The following is a 20,729-nucleotide window of genomic DNA, read 5'->3' on the forward strand; positions in this document are numbered from 1 at the left end:
TGTTAAATGAACCAGTTTCATTGGATATTTTGGAAGATTATTTTTTTAAATTCTTCAATGGTTTAGTTTTATTATCAAATTTTTTTTGGTATTTGAATTCAGGTAGACTTTTTTCATACTTCAAAGGCTGGTCAAATTTTCCAAACTAAATATCTTATTATATACATACTTAAAATTAGCCTAATTCAAATACGGGAAGAGGTCAAAAATGCACGGAGCGTCACTTTTGCACGAGCTTTAACTGTTATAATTAAAAATAATTTTTATAATCTAAATCATTGTTTTCAAAAAAAAAAAAATTTGCATGTTCATTTCAACATTGGACTTTTTTGATAAAACTTTGGTCAGTTTGTGTAAAAGTGATGCTCTGTGCATTTCTGACACCTAGCCGTAATACCTGGCCGCTAAAAACAAAAAAATAAATCGTTTAACAAATGGCCGAAGAAAAACAATCAAGCTAAACTTCTACTTTAAAAAAACTTATTTTGTTGTTGGTTATCAACAGAGTAAGAAGATTTATTATAGTTTAAAGACTTGTAAAACTTTTTGAAATAAAATAAATATTGTATTAGAAATATTTACAAAGAGTAAAAAAAAACTTATAAACAATAAATTTTTAAATACTTGAAGTAAAAACAGTCAAATAAAACAAACATTTTGTTGTAGATTTTTCTTGAGAAAGCAGAATTTTCAAAGCTGTCAAAAGTTGAATCTTTGTTAAGTTTTACACACTACAAAGTTAAAACAGTAATAACATTTAGTCTTTTATTTTGTTGATTAAGTAAAGCTAAAAAGCATAAAAATAAAAATCCTTTATTGTTTTAAGATAAAAACTTATCATTTTTTTGAAGAAACTACAGTTTTTGTAAAATAAGTTTATCTATGAGTATTTATTCACATTTTGTCACTTATTTTTATTTGAAAGTAGGCTTATAACTTTCAAGTTCATAGTTATAAGTTTGTTAAACTTTCTAAACCTATACATCATATTTTTGTTCAATAATTTCCTACAACAAAAACAAAAAAATATTTTGTCAATGACTTAAGTTTTAAAAATTGTAACTTTTAAAATTTTTAAGAGTGTTCTTTAAACTTGTAGAAATAATCTAAAAAATGTTTACTTTTGTTTATATATATATACATTTACTTACATATTGTTGCTGGTTTTTACTTGAAAATGAAGGCTCGTTAAAACCATCAAAATTCGAAGACTTGTTATACTGTAAAAAGAATGATCGAGAAATGTAAGGTATAATTATTTTTGATTGTGTCCAAAACTGACTATTTTTTAATTTAAAGACTTAGGAAATAAATAAATAAAACATATTGAAGCTTGAGAAAATAACTAAAACTTACAGTCTGTTTTTGATTTTTATTAGAAAAAGCTGATTCGTCAAAATCATCATAGTCGTCAGTTTCAATCGACTGCAGGTAAAAATCAATTGTTGCGTCATATTTGACTTCCGTTTGGTAACCATGGAAATCGTTTGTGTTGTTATGCAAAATACTTTTGTTGCCATGGAAATCGCTTTTGTTACCATGGTAATCGTTTTTGTTACCATGGTAATCGTTTTTGTTGCAATAGAAATTATTTGTTTTACCATGTAAACTATTAGTACTACCATGGAAATCATTTGTGTTACCATGTAAGTTATTTGTGTTACCATGGAAATCATTTGTGTTACCAATGAAATCACGGTCAACCGATTTATGTTGGTTTTTTGCTAAAATTTTGTTTCTGAAAATTTTGGCTGAAATCTAATTGGAAATCGCAGTTTATAGAAACATCTGTATCTTCGTCTTGATCCTTCATAATTTTATTGAATTAAATACTTATAAGAACTTATTACTTTATTAAGACAAAATAAAACTAACTATTAAACATACAAACAATCTTACAAAGTTTACAATATAATCTAATTAAAAACTACTGATACGCACATCGGCATATTTATTTTACAAAAGTATAAAACTGTGCTTACACACTTACACCCGTCTTCATAGAATTTATTTGACATCAACAAGTTTGTGATTTTTTAATACAGTGCGATAAATCAACTTACTGTTATACTTAGCTGAAATTTGTTGTTTTTAAACTTTGATTGATCTGATAATTTTAGCTGAAATTTTTTTAGAGTTGTCAGATAATATTTTAATAAAAATTTATAATTTAGAGTAAACAAAACTCAGAACATTTACGTTAACTACAAAAAAACAGCTAAAAATACCACATCAATCAAAGTTTTAAAACATGAAATTTTAACCAAGTTCTATTAGATAAAAATATCCAAACATACTGGGTTGTAATCTGATGAATTATTAGATTTTTCCATCCTGCTGCTATTTGGTAGATCAGAATTATTTTTGGTTTTATTAAAATACTTTTCGGAGTATTTATTTCAACTTTATTTTCCATCTACCAAAATTTAAAAGAATAAATAATTATTTGAATTGCTAGTATAATATGTTTACATAAACCCTTTTTGGAAGTATTTTAACAAGAACATTTGTTATTTTAGTTTTATAAACACAAAAAAATAATTCACAAAATTATGTACCTGATAAAAAGCAATTTTAAACATAAATAAATAAGTTTTAACGAAATCGTGTATAATTAAGTTTTAATAAAACTATATATATCTTTAAAAAAATTGTAAATTACTACTACAACAAATCTTCTTTTTTTAGTTAAGAAGTAGTTCTAGTTCAAAACATTAACAAATCGAACTTGAAATTTATTGTTAGGGAAAGTGAATTTAGCTTGAGACCAAGTTTTCTTCATTTTGTACAAAGGAGAATTTCCATCAACTTTTTCTATTGTCATTTCATCTTCCGTAATATCGGTGCATTCTGATTTAAAAATATATTATTATTACATTATAATAAATATGATATTTTTTATACATCGAGTAATATGTTAACAAAAACAAACCACTTTGGTAAATATGTGAATGCTCAGTCCACAATTGTTCACTTTCGCTTCTCAATGGAATATTATTACTATTTGAATATATTTTACTTTTGTTTTTTAAATATATTTTATTTTTATTCATCTGATTACTCGCTTCAACAGTGAATTTGCTTGGTTGATCGTTTAGTTTGAATTTTTTGTCATTATTTTGTTGAATGTTGAATTTTATTTTATTTTCATTATCTTGTGTTGTTCTTGAACCAGAGTTTATTTGCTCCTAAATGTTTATAAAGTTTCTTATAACTACTATAATTAGTTAATAACTTTAATTGTAATAGATTTATATATTTTTTAAATGTTTTGTATATTTATCATAAAGTTTAAAACCATTATCATTAAAAAGCATTTATTGTATTATATAAAGGTTCTGTAATCATTACGCGTAGCATTCGGATACCCCATACATCCTATTTTAACAGTTCATATTAATAAAAAATTAAATGAATTTGAATTAACAATATATTAAATAAATAAATACTAAATTATTAAAGATTTTTAAGTAATTATTCGCACTTATACATCATATTTTTTTAAAACTTAAGTAGCTTGAGAACTATAGTTTTTATTAGTTTAGAAATGTGATTATTTTTTCTACCATTTCAATGTTTCAAATATATTAGTAAACACGCTGTTTTACTCAGTGTTATTTTATAATTTTTGTTATTATGAAAAACAAAGCTTTTACTACTAATATGTCAAAGTTAAGATAAAACTTAAGGATATATTCTTGTTATTTTTTAAACTAAAAAAACTTTAAACATCGTAAGTATTCCTTTATGTTATAAAAAACCTCGTAAAGTTCACATTCTCTTTCAAATCTCGATTTTTTCAGCGGCCTGAATCTTTTTACATCTTCTTCATTAGTATTTTCACTTTCATTAAAAGTAATTTCATCGTTGAAAAATGATTCGTTGACAATCGATCTGTTGTGGCAAAATTCGTTCAATTTTTCCCACCCAGCTCCGCTTTCATTTGTTTTGTTTCTTTGAAAATTAACAAATTAAATATTATAATAAATAAAACTTAGTTAAAACTAAACTTTTAAGCAAACTGGTTAAAGCAAAAATAATACAAAAAGTATTATTTTATTAAAAAACTGAAAACAAACTGGTGAAAATCAGAATAGTTTCTGCTATTATCACGAATCATTGGTAACTTTGAAATTCTATGAGGACCATATTCGTATTGCTTCAAAAACTAAAAAAAAAAGATAAGATAAAAGAATAACCTTAAATGTGAATTCAAATACTTAATTGTAAGAATATTTTTCACTATAATTTTGAGAAAAAAAAGTTTTTGTTTATTTTTAAACTATGTTTCTTTCAATAAAGCTTTCCAATTAAGTATAAAAAACTTTCTAAAAACAATCTTTTTGCTCTAGACCAGTTTTATTAAAACAATGGGTAGGCATCAGATACGCACGAAAGAGCACTTTTGCACGGGTAGAAACTTTTTTTATTTTTTTATTTATAATCTTATTTTACTTTCTCTGTCACCCCTAACCCATGGTCGGTATTTTTTAATTTTGTGCAAAATTGATCCTCCGTGCAAAAGTGACCCGTCTCGTTAAACAATAGTTCATACAAAAATTTTAATTTTCAAATTTAAAGTTGGGATATCAAAACAAATAAGTACAGTTGATTAATTTTTAGCATCTGTTGAAATCTAAATATATACGAGATATTTTAACCAAAATAATTTTAGGATGAAATATAGATTTTTTAAGAATAATCGTCTAAATAGTTATTAGAAAACTATCACTTGCATTTTTATTGAGCCTGAACAATTTTATTATAACAATATTTAATTTTTGCATCAATTTAAGGGTTAAATAATAAAACTTGACATTATTATATTTTAAATAATTTCTAAGTGTACAAAAAAACCTTGAAAGTTAAAAGTATATCCAAGCTTAAAAAGTACTAACAATTTAATAAAGTAAATTTACCTTTATAAAGTCATAAAAAAATTATTGACATTTTTTTATCTAAAAATAACAACTTTAAACTGCAAACAATAAAGGGCAACTTGTAACAATTTTCGAAGTTGATTAACGAAAATAAAACCTGTAAATTCATTTTGTTTCATTACATCGATGCAATTTCAAAAACAAAATAAATAATAATTGTTACATAAGACCATTATAAATATATGTATTAAATAATTTTAAAGCGTTAAGTGATAAAGTTTTCATCTTTAAAAACAATGTTAAGCGATAAATGTCAAGTGTTTCAGTAGTGTAGTGGTTATCACGTTCGCCTCACACGCGAAAGGTCCCCGGTTCGAGCCCGGGCTGAAACATTTTTGTTACAAGTTTATTTGTGTGGTTTAGGTACATCACGTTTTCACTTTTGAATACTAAATTATTGAATACACTTAATTTTAGTTTGAAAGTTTAGTGTACTCTAAGAGAATTTAGGATTTAACAAAAATCACTTGGGATTTTACTTGAAATGTTAAAACACATATTTATTTTTCGTAGAAAAAAACAATTAAAACTATCTTTCCAAATATAGGTAAGTTTGCTTAAAAAATTTGATACTTATACTTGATGGGGTAAAGTTTTATCGTTAATTACATCTAAAGTTGAAAATCTTATTTTAATATCTGTTTTTATTACGATATTTAGTAATTCAAAATTTTAAATTAATTAATGAGAATTGTTTATTGTACGGTAACTTTAAAAAGTTTAAAATAGATTGCTTTTAAAAATATTAGTTTCTTTTTGCTTTCTTTATATACTTTTTTAATAAGGGCCAGTAGAACTTATGGCCATAGGGGGGGGGTAGACCATGTTTTTTACAAGTTGATCTTATTTTATAGAGTTTTTACTAAGCTTCAAGATGCTTTTTACCGTTTTTAAAAATTCGAATTAGTTTTTGAGATATGACCGGCCAAAGTCGGGCCGCATAACAGGTTCCTTATGGGGAAGGAAAACTAAAACGGCGAAAAAAGACTAATGCATTCAAAATCTATCTCCTCCTTCATTTTTTAAGCAATCTTCTTCAAACTTTCACAGTCTATTCTTTATACAATAACAAAAAAACGTTATTTGTGACTTTAAAAAATTTAAAGTAAAAATACCTTTTTTTTGTAATTTTATGACAAAAATTAAAAAAAAAAAAGAATTTTTATCAAAAAAAAATTTTTTTGACAAAAAAAAGGTATTTTTACTTGAAATTTTTTAAAGTCACAAATAACGTTTTTTTGTTATTGTATAAAGAATAGACTGTGAAAGTTTGAAGAAGATTGCTTAAAAAATGAAGGAGGAGATAGATTTTGAATGCATTAGTCTTTTTTTGCCGTTTTAGTTTTCCTTCCCCATAAGGAACCTGTTATGCGGCCCGACTTTGGCCGGTCATATCTCAAAAACTAATTCGAATTTTTAAAAACGGTAAAAAGCATCTTGAAGCTTAGTAAAAACTCTATAAAATAAGATCAACTTGTAAAAAACATGGTCTACCCCCCCTATGGCCTTATATGTTATATCTCAGAAATTAAATGAATATAGTTAAAATTTGGTAGCTCATATTATAGTTAGTTATAGAAATAGAGAAAAACATAATTTCACAATTGGCATATATTTTCATTAGAATATTTATGATCATAATGTGTAGTTTTTTAAAGTGAGGGCAGGAAGAGAAATAATACATTTCTATAATAATGTTCCACTTAAAACAGAAAGTATTCATGTGTAATATGATATTCAAAAACAATTATGTTAGTTTTCAGAAAGACTTATTAACATTTTATGTAGTATGTTTAATTTAATTTTACAATAAACGTATGCCTCGACCCGGGATTGAACCAGGGACCTTCAGATCTTCAGTCTGACGCTCTCCCAACTGAGCTATCGAGGCACGCGAACGAAAGTACATTATAGAAATATAAACAAATTTCACGAAGTTTGATTTCGTTTGCATAAAATACTATTGTGATAGTTTTTTAAACATGCTTATTTTGTTTACCTTTAAAACTTGGTTTACAACTAACATTTTTGCCTTTGTTACAACGTTACATTATTTATAATATCAGCTCAATTTATAGTTGAATTTACTAACTTCCACAAAAAAAAAACTTGCTAAATAAGTATGATTTAAATAGTGTAAGTCGTAGTACATAAAAATTGTTATAACTATTTTTAATTGTTCAAAAATATAGCTTTAATCGCTTGCTAACAAAAGATTCTAGTTAAATAACTTCACTGGAATATAAATAAAAACAAATTGTACAGTAGTCTTCCTTTATTGTACCAACATATGTTTCCGTGTGTTGATTCGTTAACACACGGAAACATATGTTGGTACAATAAAGGAAGATTACTGTACAATTTGTTTTTATAACTATTTTTAGGAATACTTTTTATTTAAAAAATGACTTTTTTGCAACTAAAGTGTAGTAAAATATCTATAAAATTTAAAACAGAATTTTCTTTACTCTAGCTTGAATTATGCTTTTTTATTTGTGTTTTATTTTAACTAATATACACTAATTCATTTAATATTTTATGATAAAATTTTTTATTTCTTGCAAGGTGTAATTTACTATTATCAGTTTTTGGTGGTAAATAAAAGTTTTTAAATATTATACTTACTCTGTCCTCCATAGTTTTAACTTTTATAACTAACAAATTTAGCAAACACTTTTAAAAGAATTTTAAAAAATCAGAAATTAAACTAAAAAGGCAAATTATAAACTATTTTTTTAGTATATTTTTACCTCCTGAGTTCTTTTTGAAACACCTTGCTTTTGAAATTCTCCACCTTCTTCGTCAAATTCATGTAAACCTGTTGTGTAAATATTATTCAATATTTAGTTTTTATATAAAATTAATAAAAATATTGAGAACAAATGCGTAGTTTTCACGTTTAAAACTAAAATTTGTCAAATAAGATAAAAACTAACTGAACAAAATAAGAACTACTTGTAACCCTGTGGTTCTAAATTGATTTAAAAAATAAAATAAATTAGTAGCTATTTTATACCAAAAAGTGTATTAGTTTTGGTTATACCTAAAATTTATGCTTGTAAACACAGTTTTAATTTTGTTAAAATAACAATAAAATAAATAACCAATTTTGCAGCACTGATGACCGCAGTTGTATTTGTCGAAACAAGTGTGTTTGCAAGGCTTCTTTGTTCTATTAATCATATTTAAAAAAATTTTAAAAACTAAAAAAAAATTTTTTGTGATAAACTTGAATGAATTTAAGTACACAGCTATTTTCTATGTTTCTTTGTTCTACCAATTATATAAACAATCAACAAAAATCATAATAAAAAAAACATAATAATAAAACATAATCACAAACCTATAATTTATTGAACTGTAAATAGCAATTAATGTTTATATTCAATTTGTTTGATGTTATTTATACAGCTGTTTAAGAAAGTAACATTTTTTTATATGTACTTCATTTTAAGTTCTGAGTCAAACACTTACCAACTTATATTAGGGTACATTAAAGTCTTAAAAATAGTAGAAAAGGGATTGTTCAGAAAAAACAAGAAAATTATAGTCTTTTATGAAAAAACAAAATGCGTTTCATAGAAGACAAAGTTTAGGGAATGTAAAATTAGTCACATAAATTGGGGAATCTAAAAATCTAAAATTTAAAAACTGCTGCAGGCAATTTGAAAATAAATTGAACGGAAAAGACTAGAACTTGATTATAAAACACTGTCTTGGCGCTATAATTATCCTAGTTAATTTCCAACCGCTTGTCCGTCTGCCGAGAGTATTTTACTTCAGTCAAATTTAATAATTAGTGAAGTTACAGCCACTAAAAAGCTGTTTTGAATTCTGTATAATTCGGTCAGTGTGCCTACATTACAGAATTTAACTAGTCGATGCTACATTACAGAACCAATTGTTATATACATTATGAGCTACAAAGAAGTCAATAACTAGCATACATGCTCTTAATTAATTTGTGAGCAAGCAACTATGGTAATTTAATAATAACAGTCACCTCTCGCGAATCTACGCACATTGTGTCCACAGCAAAGGTGCCTAACTAAACGAAAGGGAGCAACTATTTTTACTTTATTGGTTGTTTTTGTGTAAGGATTCTGATTAAACACAGTTTTGGAACTTTTCCTCTTTTTTTGTTTAAAAACAGTTTTCATTCAAGTTGTACATATATATATAAAGTTTTTCAATAAAAATTCTTCGTTTGTACACAAAATAATTTTTTTCTTTTTTGTTCCTTGCCCATTTAAGATTAAATCTGTCTTGCATGGTATTAGAAAAACGTCTAGTATTAAGTAGTTCTTTCTCAAATACTATGCGAAACAGGTTTAATCTTAGATTGGTGAAGATCAAACTAGCTAAAAATAAGAGATTTATTGAGTTAAAATGAAATTTTATACCATAAATATTGTAATGAATTGAAAACTGCACCTTGTTCAAATTAAAGGTATAAGGACACCCAAATTACAAAGTGGAATGCCAAAGAGTTCAATAAGTTTCTCTTTAAAAGGCACAAACTTAAAATTCTAAAATCTCAATTTAATCAAAAATTTATCATTTCCTGTGTTTTTCTAAATATTACTTTATATTTTATTAAAATATTCCGTTTTTCATTGTTGCCAAAACACCTGGTATTCAGTAAAAACTTAAGATTTCAAAACTTAGTCAAAAACTGGTAAAACCTGGAATTTGAAAAAAAAAAAACTAGAACTTTAAACAATACTAATATAAAATCTATATACATATAAAATTAAATATGTTGTTAACTCAATACACACAATAAATTTACAATAATAAAAAATTTTCAATTTAATCTTTTTAAGAATTCTAAAATGCGTAACTAAACAAGAGTGCGTAACCAAATGAGTGCGTAGATTCGCGAGAGGTGATTGTTCTTCATTAAAGCTTTGCTTTAAAACCTTTTGTTTTTAGTAAATTATTTAAAAATAAAATGACCCAGTAAAGAATTTTTGTTGAATATTTGTTGTCAGCTTTTATTTTCAAAAGTATTTTAAAGTTAAATTAATTTTTGACTAGATATTAAAAATACTAACATTTAAGACAAACTTTCTACACATATTATTTCGGTAAAAACATATAACTCAAATAAATAAATATACAAACTTGTTAGCATTAGAAGTTGTCTTGTTTGTTTTTTTATTGATAGTTTTAGTTGGTTTTGAAACATCTATCGTTATTTTACGCTGGCCAGAGTAGTAAGGGGTATAAGTACTTTCTATGTCTATCCCAACTGTATATAAGTTTTTTATTTTTGGAGCTTTAATTTTTACGTTTTAAACTATTTTGTAATAATAAAATTTTTAGAATAATTTAGTTGTACACAACATTCAGTCCAGGATTTTATTATTCAATAACTTATTTATATATGAGAAATTAATACTACTTATATAAATTGATAGAAAAAACTAGCCTCGGACTATTAATATCATTTTACGATAATCAAACAGTTTCTTTATAAAAATGAAAACAAGAATGTAATCTACCTTAAAACTTTTAAGATAAAGTAAAATTTCTACAAAAACAAATGAAAAATATTTTTAACGCAATTTGTAGTCGGCAGTTGAACATTAAAAAAAAATCAAAAACTTAAACAAAAGACTAAAAATTACAAGATATAATTTTATTTAAAATTAAGTTTAAAATATTTTTTGGAATATATAAACTCTGTTACTACTAAAAACAAGAATAAGTTAAGCATACAAAACCAAAACAAACTACAAAAACTGATAGCTTTAAAATAGGGAAAACTTGCCAAGTGTAGAGTATTTAATTTATCTAAAAGAGAATTATCTAAAGAAGAAAGTTTTGCCTTGAGTTTAGGCCTTAATTTCTCCCTACTGACAAGACAACCTGACAAAGAATCAGTTTTCTTGGCTTTTGAAAAGTTCTACAAACAGCTTAGTAAACTGAAACCTATATCAAATTCAGAAGAAATAGCAACGAAGGTTAACCTTACTGCATTAGCACATAATTATTGCAAGATTAAGCCAGATAAAAGTGATTTATTAAATATATCTGAGATAAAAAATGTAATTAAAATCTTGAAAAAGGATGATTCTGTGATAATTTCTAAACCCGACAAAGGTAATGGTTGTGTAGTTTTGGATAAAACAGATTATATAAGTAAAATGCTTAAGATTGAGGACACAACCAAATTTACATTTCTTGGTCCAGCAAATAAGTTTGATAATATTAACAAAGTTGAGAATGAAATTGTTAAAATTTTTAAAAATATACTTTTTACCAAAGAAATTAATGAAGACATCTATAATTCGATCAAACCTGTTGGTTCCATTACTCCAAGATTGTATGGCTTACCAAAGATACATAAGAAAGATGTTCCTTTAAGACCAATCCTATCCATGGTGAACTCTGCTCAACATAAGTTAGCAAAATTTCTAAATGACCAACTTTATCCGGTATTGGAACATTTCTCTTCTTATATGCTAAAAGACTCATTTTCTTTTGCTGATCAAATAAAAAAGATTAATTCAAATAACAATTTTATGGCGTCCTTTGATGTCAAAAGCTTATTCACAAATGTACCGCTAGATGAAGTATTGGATATTTGTGTTGACACTTTGTATAGACTTGAGACACCCAGAATAAACAAAAAAAAATTTCGTGAACTTTTAAAGTTATCCACTAGTGGTTTACAATTTACATTTAATTCACAAATGTATTCCCAACATTATGGAATAGCCATGGGCTCCCCGTTAGGGCCAACTTTGTCAAATATATTTATGGGCTTTATAAAAAGAAAGGTGGTCTCTAAATACAAAGTAACTTATTATAGATATGTCGACGATTGTTTGTACTAGGAAAAGATGAGAAAGAGATAGATGAACTTTTTAATGTGTTGAACAAAACACATTCTTCAATAAAATTTACTTCAGAAAAGGAAAACAATGATGAATTGAAAATATTTAGTAAATATCAATTATTTATTAAATATAAATGATTAAATACAGCATTTTATTGTTTAAAACTGTTGCTAATTGTACTATACATAGTTTGACATAAACCTGAAAGTTAAAACATATTAAATACCTTGCTTTGGACAATTTTAATATTTTTTTAGTTATACGCAAACTTGAATGACAAACTTAACAACTATTTTTTCATCACCAGTTTAATATTATTCAGAGATAAACTCATATGTTTAATGAATATATACACAAACCCCAATCGGAACTGATGAGCTTCATTGACAGTTCGTCGCTTGTAGTATGACTTCTCTTTATTCTGTAGCATTTCTTCCACGTGTTGTTCAGCGAGTTTAAAAGCTGATTGTCGCTTATTCGCTGTTTTGCTATCGTCTTGTTGTCTGAATCGCCTGTAATTTACATAAGTATATATAAGTTTTCAATTCAATCATTTAGATTAATTAAGAATTTGATAGTGCTTTAAAAGTAAACAGTTGTTAAAATTTGAGTTTAGTAAAAAGATGAAAACAAAATGATATATTCTGTGTATTACGCGTTTAATTTTATCTTAAGTCAGAATCTCTCGTAGATATTAAAAACTGTATTATTGAATTATGGAAGATTATCAGAACAACAAATATTATTTATTAAACAATATGTAACAACCAATCAAAAGCAGACAGGTGTTTCTTTTAATATTTTTTACATCTGAAGCGTTCGTCAGTGTTATTAAAACTTGTATTTCACTCGTATCATCTCCATATCTTTCCGTCTGTACAAGTATATATAATGAAAAAACTGAACACTAGAAGGCAGATATTAACCGCGGTGAATATAATTACATATTAAAGGGACAAGTAAAAGACGACTATCAGGGGGAAATAATAAGTAAGGTGTTAAAAAAGTAATTGTGTAACTAATTTGTAAGAAGCATTATAAAAACAAGTTTGAAAAACCCTGACTTAGAGGCATAGTTGCCAAAATAGCCACATGTAAGGAGCCAAATAGTGCTTGTTATCGTTTTTATAAACATGATAATTATTAAACTAAATGAAAATACTGATTAGAAGTATTACAAACAATAGATTACAAGAGAAAAGTTATCTAGTCTATAATTTTGTAAAAACGCAATTGGATTCTAACTTATTATAACAACATAAATTTAATAGCATTTAGAAAAATTAAGCCTTTTAAATTTTTGATAAAAGTAATGCTAACTGCAGTTGGGAAAAAGATAATAAGCTTACTAAATCTCAAAAATTAAAGAAATAATTTTATTATTTAGGATATTTTACTAAACTAATGTAGATGAACATAGAAAAGCATGCTTTTTATACGATCAATTTATTTATAATACACAGGGTGGCCGCTGGTTTTTGAGAAATTTCTCCTAGGTTTTAGAAAGTACAAGCTTTGGGGTCTATTTTTTGTTAAGAATTAAAATTAAGTTAAAAAATTGTGTTAAAAAGAAGAACAACATTGAAAAGATACTGTAAAGCTTATTTAAATGTGTTTTATTCATAGAAAATTTTTGAAAAACTAATAACTTCATTTAAGTATATTATACACTCAGGCAAGAATTTATCTTGAAAATGTTTTTGGCTGTCAAAACTAACTTGCATGGTTGCCACTGATCAAGCTGAGTAAAATTTCCTGACTTTTTACAAAAATTTTCCTGACTTTTCTAAATCAAACTCTTAAATTAAACTTATTCTAAAATACATAACCTAACACTTGAAATTATATAAAGCTTTCAATTAAAAAAGTTAAAAACAACAGTTTTTTGCTGAATTTTATCATCAAACTTCCATTACATCACTTGAACCATCTGTGTATGATTGATGTGTTTGCAATAAACAGCTTTATCAGCAAAATAATTGTATTATCACCTTATAAACACAGCTTGTCTGAAAAAAGACACAATTTTTTAGCATTTTAGATAAACAAACAACATATAAGAAACTTTTACAATTAAAACCTTAAATCAATAAGGAGCTTTCACAACTCAAACCTTAAAACAATAACGAACTTTTACAGTTAAAACATTAAAACAATAAAGAAGTAAATCAAATACTGTTTTTTTAAATGTATGTAATAAAATTTATTTTCTCCGTTTTTTTATTAGCACTTCAACCTCTTCATCTAATGAAGATATGGTTCCCTTATCTGGTCTGCATTCCGTTTCAGTATACACATTAACTTGTTACATGAAATACTAAACTAACTGCCTAGTTATAATGAACTCAATTATTTACTTAAACAAAAAACACTTTGATTCTAAAATTATGCTAGATAAACTTTTGTTTATATATCACAGTTTCACTATGGAAGTTTCCTTGCTACAGATCATCAATACTAAAAAGCTTACAAAATCTGCTTGTTCAAGTGAGGTACTTGTTCAATATGTTAATAGAAAATTTTTGCAGTTTTATAAAGGATATTTTACTAATTTATACCAGATGAAGGCATTGGAAATAAAATTAAATATTTTTGTAAATTTCTAAGAAAATTTTGGACTTTTTTTCTGACTTTAAAGGATTTTTTATTAATTTTTAACATTTGAAGGCTTTGGAAAACAAGGAATTTAGTAAATTTAAACTGACAAAATCTGGATTTTTTTTAAATTTTATCAAATTTCCTGACTTTTCCTGACTTTTTTTCAAAATCCCCCATTTTTTCCTGACTTTTGTCATTTTTTAAAATTTTTCCTGACTTTTTCTGATTTCCTGACCGAGTGGCAACCCTGAACTTGGCAATACAAATCATACACCAAAAAATCATACTTGGTTGACTTGCATCACGTAATTCGGTATCGACTTGGCCGCGTCTCGCAGATTATTGCCGAATGGCGGCCGCTTGCCAGTGATCATTTCTATCTCGCGCGGGTCCGTGTCCGCCAACTTGTCCACGGAAGTGATTCCCGCGTTGACCAGAGCTGATGAAAAAGTCAAACCGATGCCCGGCAGCTGCTTTGCAACGTACCTGTGAAAATATAAAATAGTTAGATAAGTACCTGTGAAAATATTATGAAAATAGTTGATGGTCAATGCGAAAAAAAGATTAAATAGTTGATTACTTGTGTGAGATGACTGTGAAAAGCTAACAAAGTACTTTTTTATTATTACTAAATTTCTGTGAAAGGAAAATGGCTGATTTCTTATTTTAAGTACCTATGAAAATATGACAAATAGTTAGTTAGCTGCATATTCCTTCTTAAAAAATTTTTTTTTTTAATCAATTAAAGATTTATAAATTAATAGAATAAATGCTTTCATAAGCTTTTTCAAAACCAACTATATCGTTTAACAATTACTATCAATTCCTACATTAATAGGAGTATAGGATAACCAAAATTTAAACATTCGAGGTGAACTGGGTGAAGAGCAAATTTTTTACTCTCTGTTTTATGGCGAGTTGGTCGTTGGCAAATGCAACCGAGGTCGCCAAAAACTACGTTTTAAGGACGTATTCAAGCGCGGCTAAAAAGTTGAACATAAGAACTGATGAGTGGAAGTTGTTTGTAGATGATCGCGCCAAATGGCAATCTACTGTAGACAAAAGACTTAAGGAAGGGAAAAACAATACTTTAAACAGACGAAAAAAATGAAAAGCAAAATTAACTTTATTATATTTTATTAGTTTAATTGTGTATTTAATTTTAGTATATACATTTATTATTTGTTTGTTTAACTCATTGCATAACTATGTTTATTATTTATTATTGTTGTTTGTTATTACTCTTTTATGCACAATATAAACAGCAGGTTTCGGCTGGTAGCGGACCTATTATTATTATTATCATCGCTATAAATTTAATATACTTTCAAAAAAAATTATTAATTAATTTTCAAAATATATTATATACACATAAATTTTAAAAAAAGCTTAAATTATACTTCTTAAAACTTAATTTATGTCAACAATAAAACAAACTTTGAATTTTCCCACAATTTAGATTTGATGCACTTGCTTAGTATTGCTGCGCTGCAAAAAGCTTTGAACTCGTTTTTCAACATCAGCATTTCCAACAAACATTTAGATAACCTGTTGGCTGATCTGTCAAATAAAAAAATTATTTAGTTAAATTGTTCATTTTTATTGAGATTTTTAAAAACCTCGCTATTCAAACTGGTTTTAGAAACTATGAAGTGATAAAAAACTTTACTGGTTTATTTAGTAATAATCTTAAACAATTTATTTATTTTTTTACTCATTTTGCTTAAAACTATATAAACATAAATAAGTATATACACGAAAGTGAATAAAATAAATTATACGAAAAAGTTTGGACATAACAAAACTATTGATAAATTTTCAACTGTAATTAAAAGTTTTGAAACGATCGGCTTCCACACAAAAAAATACACACATATTAAAGATCTCATATATGATATAAATTAAAACCTGAATATTTTGGTAACGTCCTGGGCAAGAGAAAACTCCTGAATATGAATGCAATTGAGCGTGGCTTGCAATAAACAATTTACTTTCATTTGCGTCGTTTTTATTCTGCCGTTCATCGGAAACCTACATTGTGATGGTAAAGTTTTATTTTGTAAGATCACAAGAACTGCATATTGTACAAGGTACGGTCCTTATTAAATTTTTACTTTCATAACTTTACTGTTTTATCGTTGTGATAAAATAATATTGTTACTCAGAAAAATAAAAGACGTGTTAAATTTCCATTCATTATCTATACTTTTACCGGCATTTGTAAACGCTGCAGAATTTTATTATTTATCAAATGTTTACTTTCACAAACTAATTTCACTGTTTTAATATTGTGATAAAATATAACTGCTAACAGAAAACGATACCCATACAACAAAATAAAAATAAACTTATGCACGTGTTTTTTTATAAACAGCAAAATAATAACCTTATACAAATTCTGTTTTTATCCTTGTTCATTTTATTGAGTGCTGTTTTGTCAGATTGACGGATTGAAACTTCATTGAACTCATCGCAGCCTGATAAAATTCGCACCTGAAATAGTATAATTAATATAATAAAATAATTTTATGAGAAACAATAACGAAACATTTTGCTTAGAACTACAAATAAATGAAACAAATTACAGTTTCAGTTATAAATTTTTGATAATATATAATAATATCAAGTTTAAAACTAATAGGAGTTAAGGCCACTGTCTTATTTGTCCTTAAATTATCCTACTCAACCAAACAAAACTAATTATTTACAAAAAAAAAGTTACAAGTCTTCAAGGTGAGAAAATAACAATATTAAAATCTTCTTTCTCCTCTAAACCTTACAAAGCAAAAAGTTATAAATAACAAATAATGGATATTTATTTCAAACAAACAAAACCATGTCTTCCAGGTTTTCGTTTCCCTTCAGCTGCTGAAAAATTTTCATTGTTCCAAACTTTACGCAGTACCTTGAGAAATTATTACTTATTTAATTTGGTTAGTTTATTTAGTTTTAAATGCTGTTAGTAAATATAATAAAAGCTAATGAAATACAATGAGCTACTTAATGCTACGTTCCCTTTAACTAATTTGAAGCACAGAAATTAATCTTTATTTAAACGAATTTAGTAAAACTGGATTTTTTTTAAATACAAAATTAAAATCTAGAAATAGAAATTTATTAAAGCTCAATTTTAAAATTAAAAAAGTATAAAAAGATTCTTAGTAAAGAATAACTTCTTATTTAGTTTGATAAGTTTAAAGCAATTAACGATCTGTTAAGATAAAAATAGTTATTTAAATGAGCAAAGTATAACTATACAAACCTGGCCATCAGTATACCGGCGTTGCTGCTTTTTATCAGAAGATCTTCAGATATTTCAACTAAGCTGACTTGTTCAAGTTGTTCCAAATGCCGCATACACATTTGCTGCAATCTGTCTTCTATCTCCTTGCAAGATAATCCAACAGGATATCCTTATATTGTAATAAATAAATTGTAACTAATTTAATTACATACTATAAAATTCTACTCTAGTTATTTTAATACTTGAACAATTGTGTTTTTCTATGTTTTGCAGTATGTACTCTATCTTCTTGGAATATAATTACACCCTTTATTTTTTTTATCTTATAATGTATTTTTATTTTTGCTCATTGTTAATACATGTTGATTATTTATTCAATTAAACGCTGAAATGTTTTCTGAGTTCTGACATTTTAACTTTTATAGTACGCCTTCAATTTATTTACAACCACGGTTATGTATACTTAAATTTGTTACTTTATGTTTTGGTTTCGTTTTACAGCCATTTATAAATTTGAAGTAACAAACCGTAGTGTTTGGGGTTCTTTTGAATTCTGATGTAGAGGAAAGTGGATCTGATCCAATCAAGAGCCATGCTGACGTCTTGGATCATCGACAGAACAATTTCCGCGTTCAAATGCTCTATTAAGTTGCTGTCGGAAAAATCAGTAAATTCGCTTTATAATGTTCTACTAAGTTGCTGTGGGTAAATAAAGTATATAAAATAGTAAATTAGTTATATTTATTTTGTTTACTGTGAGGAAAAAATCAACAACTACATAATATGTTTATGTCATACCAAGTTGCTGTTAAGTATTATAAAAAAAATCATTAAACTATTAATACGTAACATTTATATTGTTATATCAAGTTAAAAAACATATTATAGTTTGAAAAACTATTTTTATTGTTTTTTTATTCACTCTATTTGTATAGTTATCAGTGGCGAAGCGAAACAATACTAAATATTTTTAACTATTTTTAATACGAACTTGTGAAGTGAACTCTCAATTATCTGACTTCCACTGACCATGTTTGTGTACAAATCTCTGTTCTCATCTGAAGTCATTATAACTGCTGTGGCGTTTGTGTCGAACTGAATATTTTGTAGAAAACAATTAAAATTGACAAACATGTTTTAATAAATTTAAATTTATCACATATTTTATTACAAAAAAGTGCTGGTTTATCAAAATTAATGCAAAAGTACAATTTACAAGTATACAGTTGCAGAGTAACCGAAGTTAATTTTCGTTGCTCAACACCTACATTTTAACACTTAACGCTAGTTATCTGAACCAAACGAATTTCTCTTATTGTGTAAAATATAATACAAACAAATACTTGAGACATTCGAAAAAGTCAGTAGTCATTGCAACTTTTACACATAACATATTGATTTCAATTATTTGAAAACTATAAAATTTAATAAATATAAAAATTGCAATGAACAAAAACAATTTAAATATATATATAACCTGGGGTCTACCAGCCCTACCAATCATCTGAAGTATTTCTGATTGTGAATATTCTTCGAAGCAGCCTTGCACGTAATGACAAGTTGATTTTATTATTACCAGGTGAGCCGGCAAGTTCACACCCATCGCCAGTGTTGACGTGCAAACTGATTTGTAAAATATCAAATGGGTCATTGTAAACAAAATTAAGTTAATGTTAGATGCAAGTTTAAAAGAAGGTTATTTAGGTTTGATACAGATTAATAATAATGATACACATATTATAATTTATTTCATTTATAAAAAGCCGAGCTTTTTTGACATATCATAAACAATGACCAAACTTTAAAAAAAACATTAAATGAACAAATCAAAACCTAATACGAGTAGGTTTCCGGTACAAAATAATTTTTCAACGATGCTTCTGTCGTGAAAATCGACTCCTGCGTGATGAATTGCAATTCCCAATACAACTAGTTCACGCAACCTGACAACATGGTTAGATATTAATATTATAGATGTGGCTGAAAATGTCGTAATTAAAACTACTTTAAATATTGATAAACTTGGGATAAAAGCTCAGCAATAAAATTAATTAGTTTAGCTTACTACAATATAAAATATTAAAATGTTTTCTTCTGTTTACGATGGCACCAACTAAAAACTCAGCTATATAGTTTAATAAAATTTATAATTATTTTTGATACGGTTAAAGTGCTAATTTGAAAACTTGTTGTTTCTGATGAGTCCTGCCTGAGTTGACAGATGATGTTTTGTTTCGGGTGACATTCTCAATACGAGATCTTCAGCCAACACGTTTGCAGCTTGCTCTACACCTTTCCTTGTTGAACAAAACTATAAATTTATATAAATTAGTACAACTTATTTCTTAGAAGTTTAATTGAAAGCACAATTATATATAAATTAAACATTGTGCGAATTGGCGTGTTAAAAAATAAATTAAGATATTTTGAACAATTTAATTAATTTGAAATTTAATTAAAACAAAGGTGTGCATATTAAACTGTATATACAGTAAGTTTTATAAATCAACTTAAAAAGCTGAAGTTTGCTGATGAGCATCTAAAAATTAAGTTTAAAATACAGAATTGTATTGTAAGAAGCAATTGTTTTCATTTTATTACTTTTAATATTAATAATATGATTACTAAGTTTAATTGGTAAAGTATACTAAATCTTCTTAAATTTTTTTACTATTAATAAAATCAATTAAAAATATTATAGATAAATTAAGATCATTTAAATTTTACATAAATCAGGAGTTTAAAAGTTTTTTCAAGTTTTTTAGAGAACAAGTTTTTTGGGTTTTTTTTGTATAAAATTAAATTTAAGGTAAAAAAAAACTGTCATAAGTACATGGTTGCCACTGATCAAGCTGAGAAAAATTTCCTGACTTTTCCTGACTTTTTACCAAAATTTTCCTGACTTTTCTAAATCAAACTCTTATATTAAACTTATTCTAAAATACATAATCTAAAACTTGAAATTATATAAAGCTTTCAACCTAATATTAATGCAGGTTAAAAACAACAGTTTTTTGCTGAATTCTATCATCAAACTGCCAGTACATCACTTAAACCATCTGTCTATGATTGATGTTTGTAATAAACAGCTCTATTAGC

The 20,729-nt window shown here is 26.2% G+C and overlaps 1 protein-coding gene, 2 non-coding genes and 1 pseudogene across 3 annotated transcripts in view; 1 reads left to right on the forward strand and 3 right to left on the reverse strand.

Moving 5' to 3' along the window:
- LOC145843067 (putative ATP-dependent DNA helicase HFM1) overlaps positions 1-2,824 on the reverse strand; it is a 93,621-nt pseudogene extending 90,797 nt beyond the window's left edge.
- Positions 2,821-20,729, reverse strand: part of LOC145843068 (putative ATP-dependent DNA helicase HFM1) — a 38,498-nt gene continuing 20,589 nt past the window's right edge. Inside the window, exons 12-30 of the mRNA XM_082950534.1 lie at positions 19,817-19,941; positions 19,464-19,573; positions 19,108-19,253; positions 18,622-18,725; positions 18,158-18,282; positions 17,649-17,799; positions 17,222-17,291; positions 16,773-16,879; positions 16,295-16,417; positions 15,824-15,946; positions 14,674-14,872; positions 12,557-12,662; positions 12,148-12,300; positions 10,068-10,194; positions 8,045-8,112; positions 7,691-7,758; positions 4,080-4,168; positions 3,762-3,954; positions 2,821-2,850 (exon numbers count right to left, since the gene is read on the reverse strand). Of these exons, the coding sequence (XP_082806660.1) occupies positions 2,821-2,850; positions 3,762-3,954; positions 4,080-4,168; positions 7,691-7,758; positions 8,045-8,112; positions 10,068-10,194; positions 12,148-12,300; positions 12,557-12,662; positions 14,674-14,872; positions 15,824-15,946; positions 16,295-16,417; positions 16,773-16,879; positions 17,222-17,291; positions 17,649-17,799; positions 18,158-18,282; positions 18,622-18,725; positions 19,108-19,253; positions 19,464-19,573; positions 19,817-19,941 (2,217 nt within the window). The remainder of the gene's footprint in view (positions 2,851-3,761; positions 3,955-4,079; positions 4,169-7,690; positions 7,759-8,044; positions 8,113-10,067; positions 10,195-12,147; positions 12,301-12,556; positions 12,663-14,673; positions 14,873-15,823; positions 15,947-16,294; positions 16,418-16,772; positions 16,880-17,221; positions 17,292-17,648; positions 17,800-18,157; positions 18,283-18,621; positions 18,726-19,107; positions 19,254-19,463; positions 19,574-19,816; positions 19,942-20,729) is intronic.
- Trnav-cac (transfer RNA valine (anticodon CAC)) lies at positions 5,200-5,272 on the forward strand. Its single transcript has one exon. It is a non-coding gene; the product is annotated as a tRNA-Val (tRNA).
- On the reverse strand, positions 6,759-6,831 carry Trnaf-gaa (transfer RNA phenylalanine (anticodon GAA)). Its single transcript has one exon. It is a non-coding gene; the product is annotated as a tRNA-Phe (tRNA).

Source organism: Thalia democratica, chromosome 8 (genome assembly GCF_965202585.1).
Source record: "Thalia democratica chromosome 8, ktThaDemo2.hap1.1, whole genome shotgun sequence".
In the NCBI taxonomy this organism is placed as follows: Eukaryota; Metazoa; Chordata; class Thaliacea; order Salpida; family Salpidae; genus Thalia; species Thalia democratica.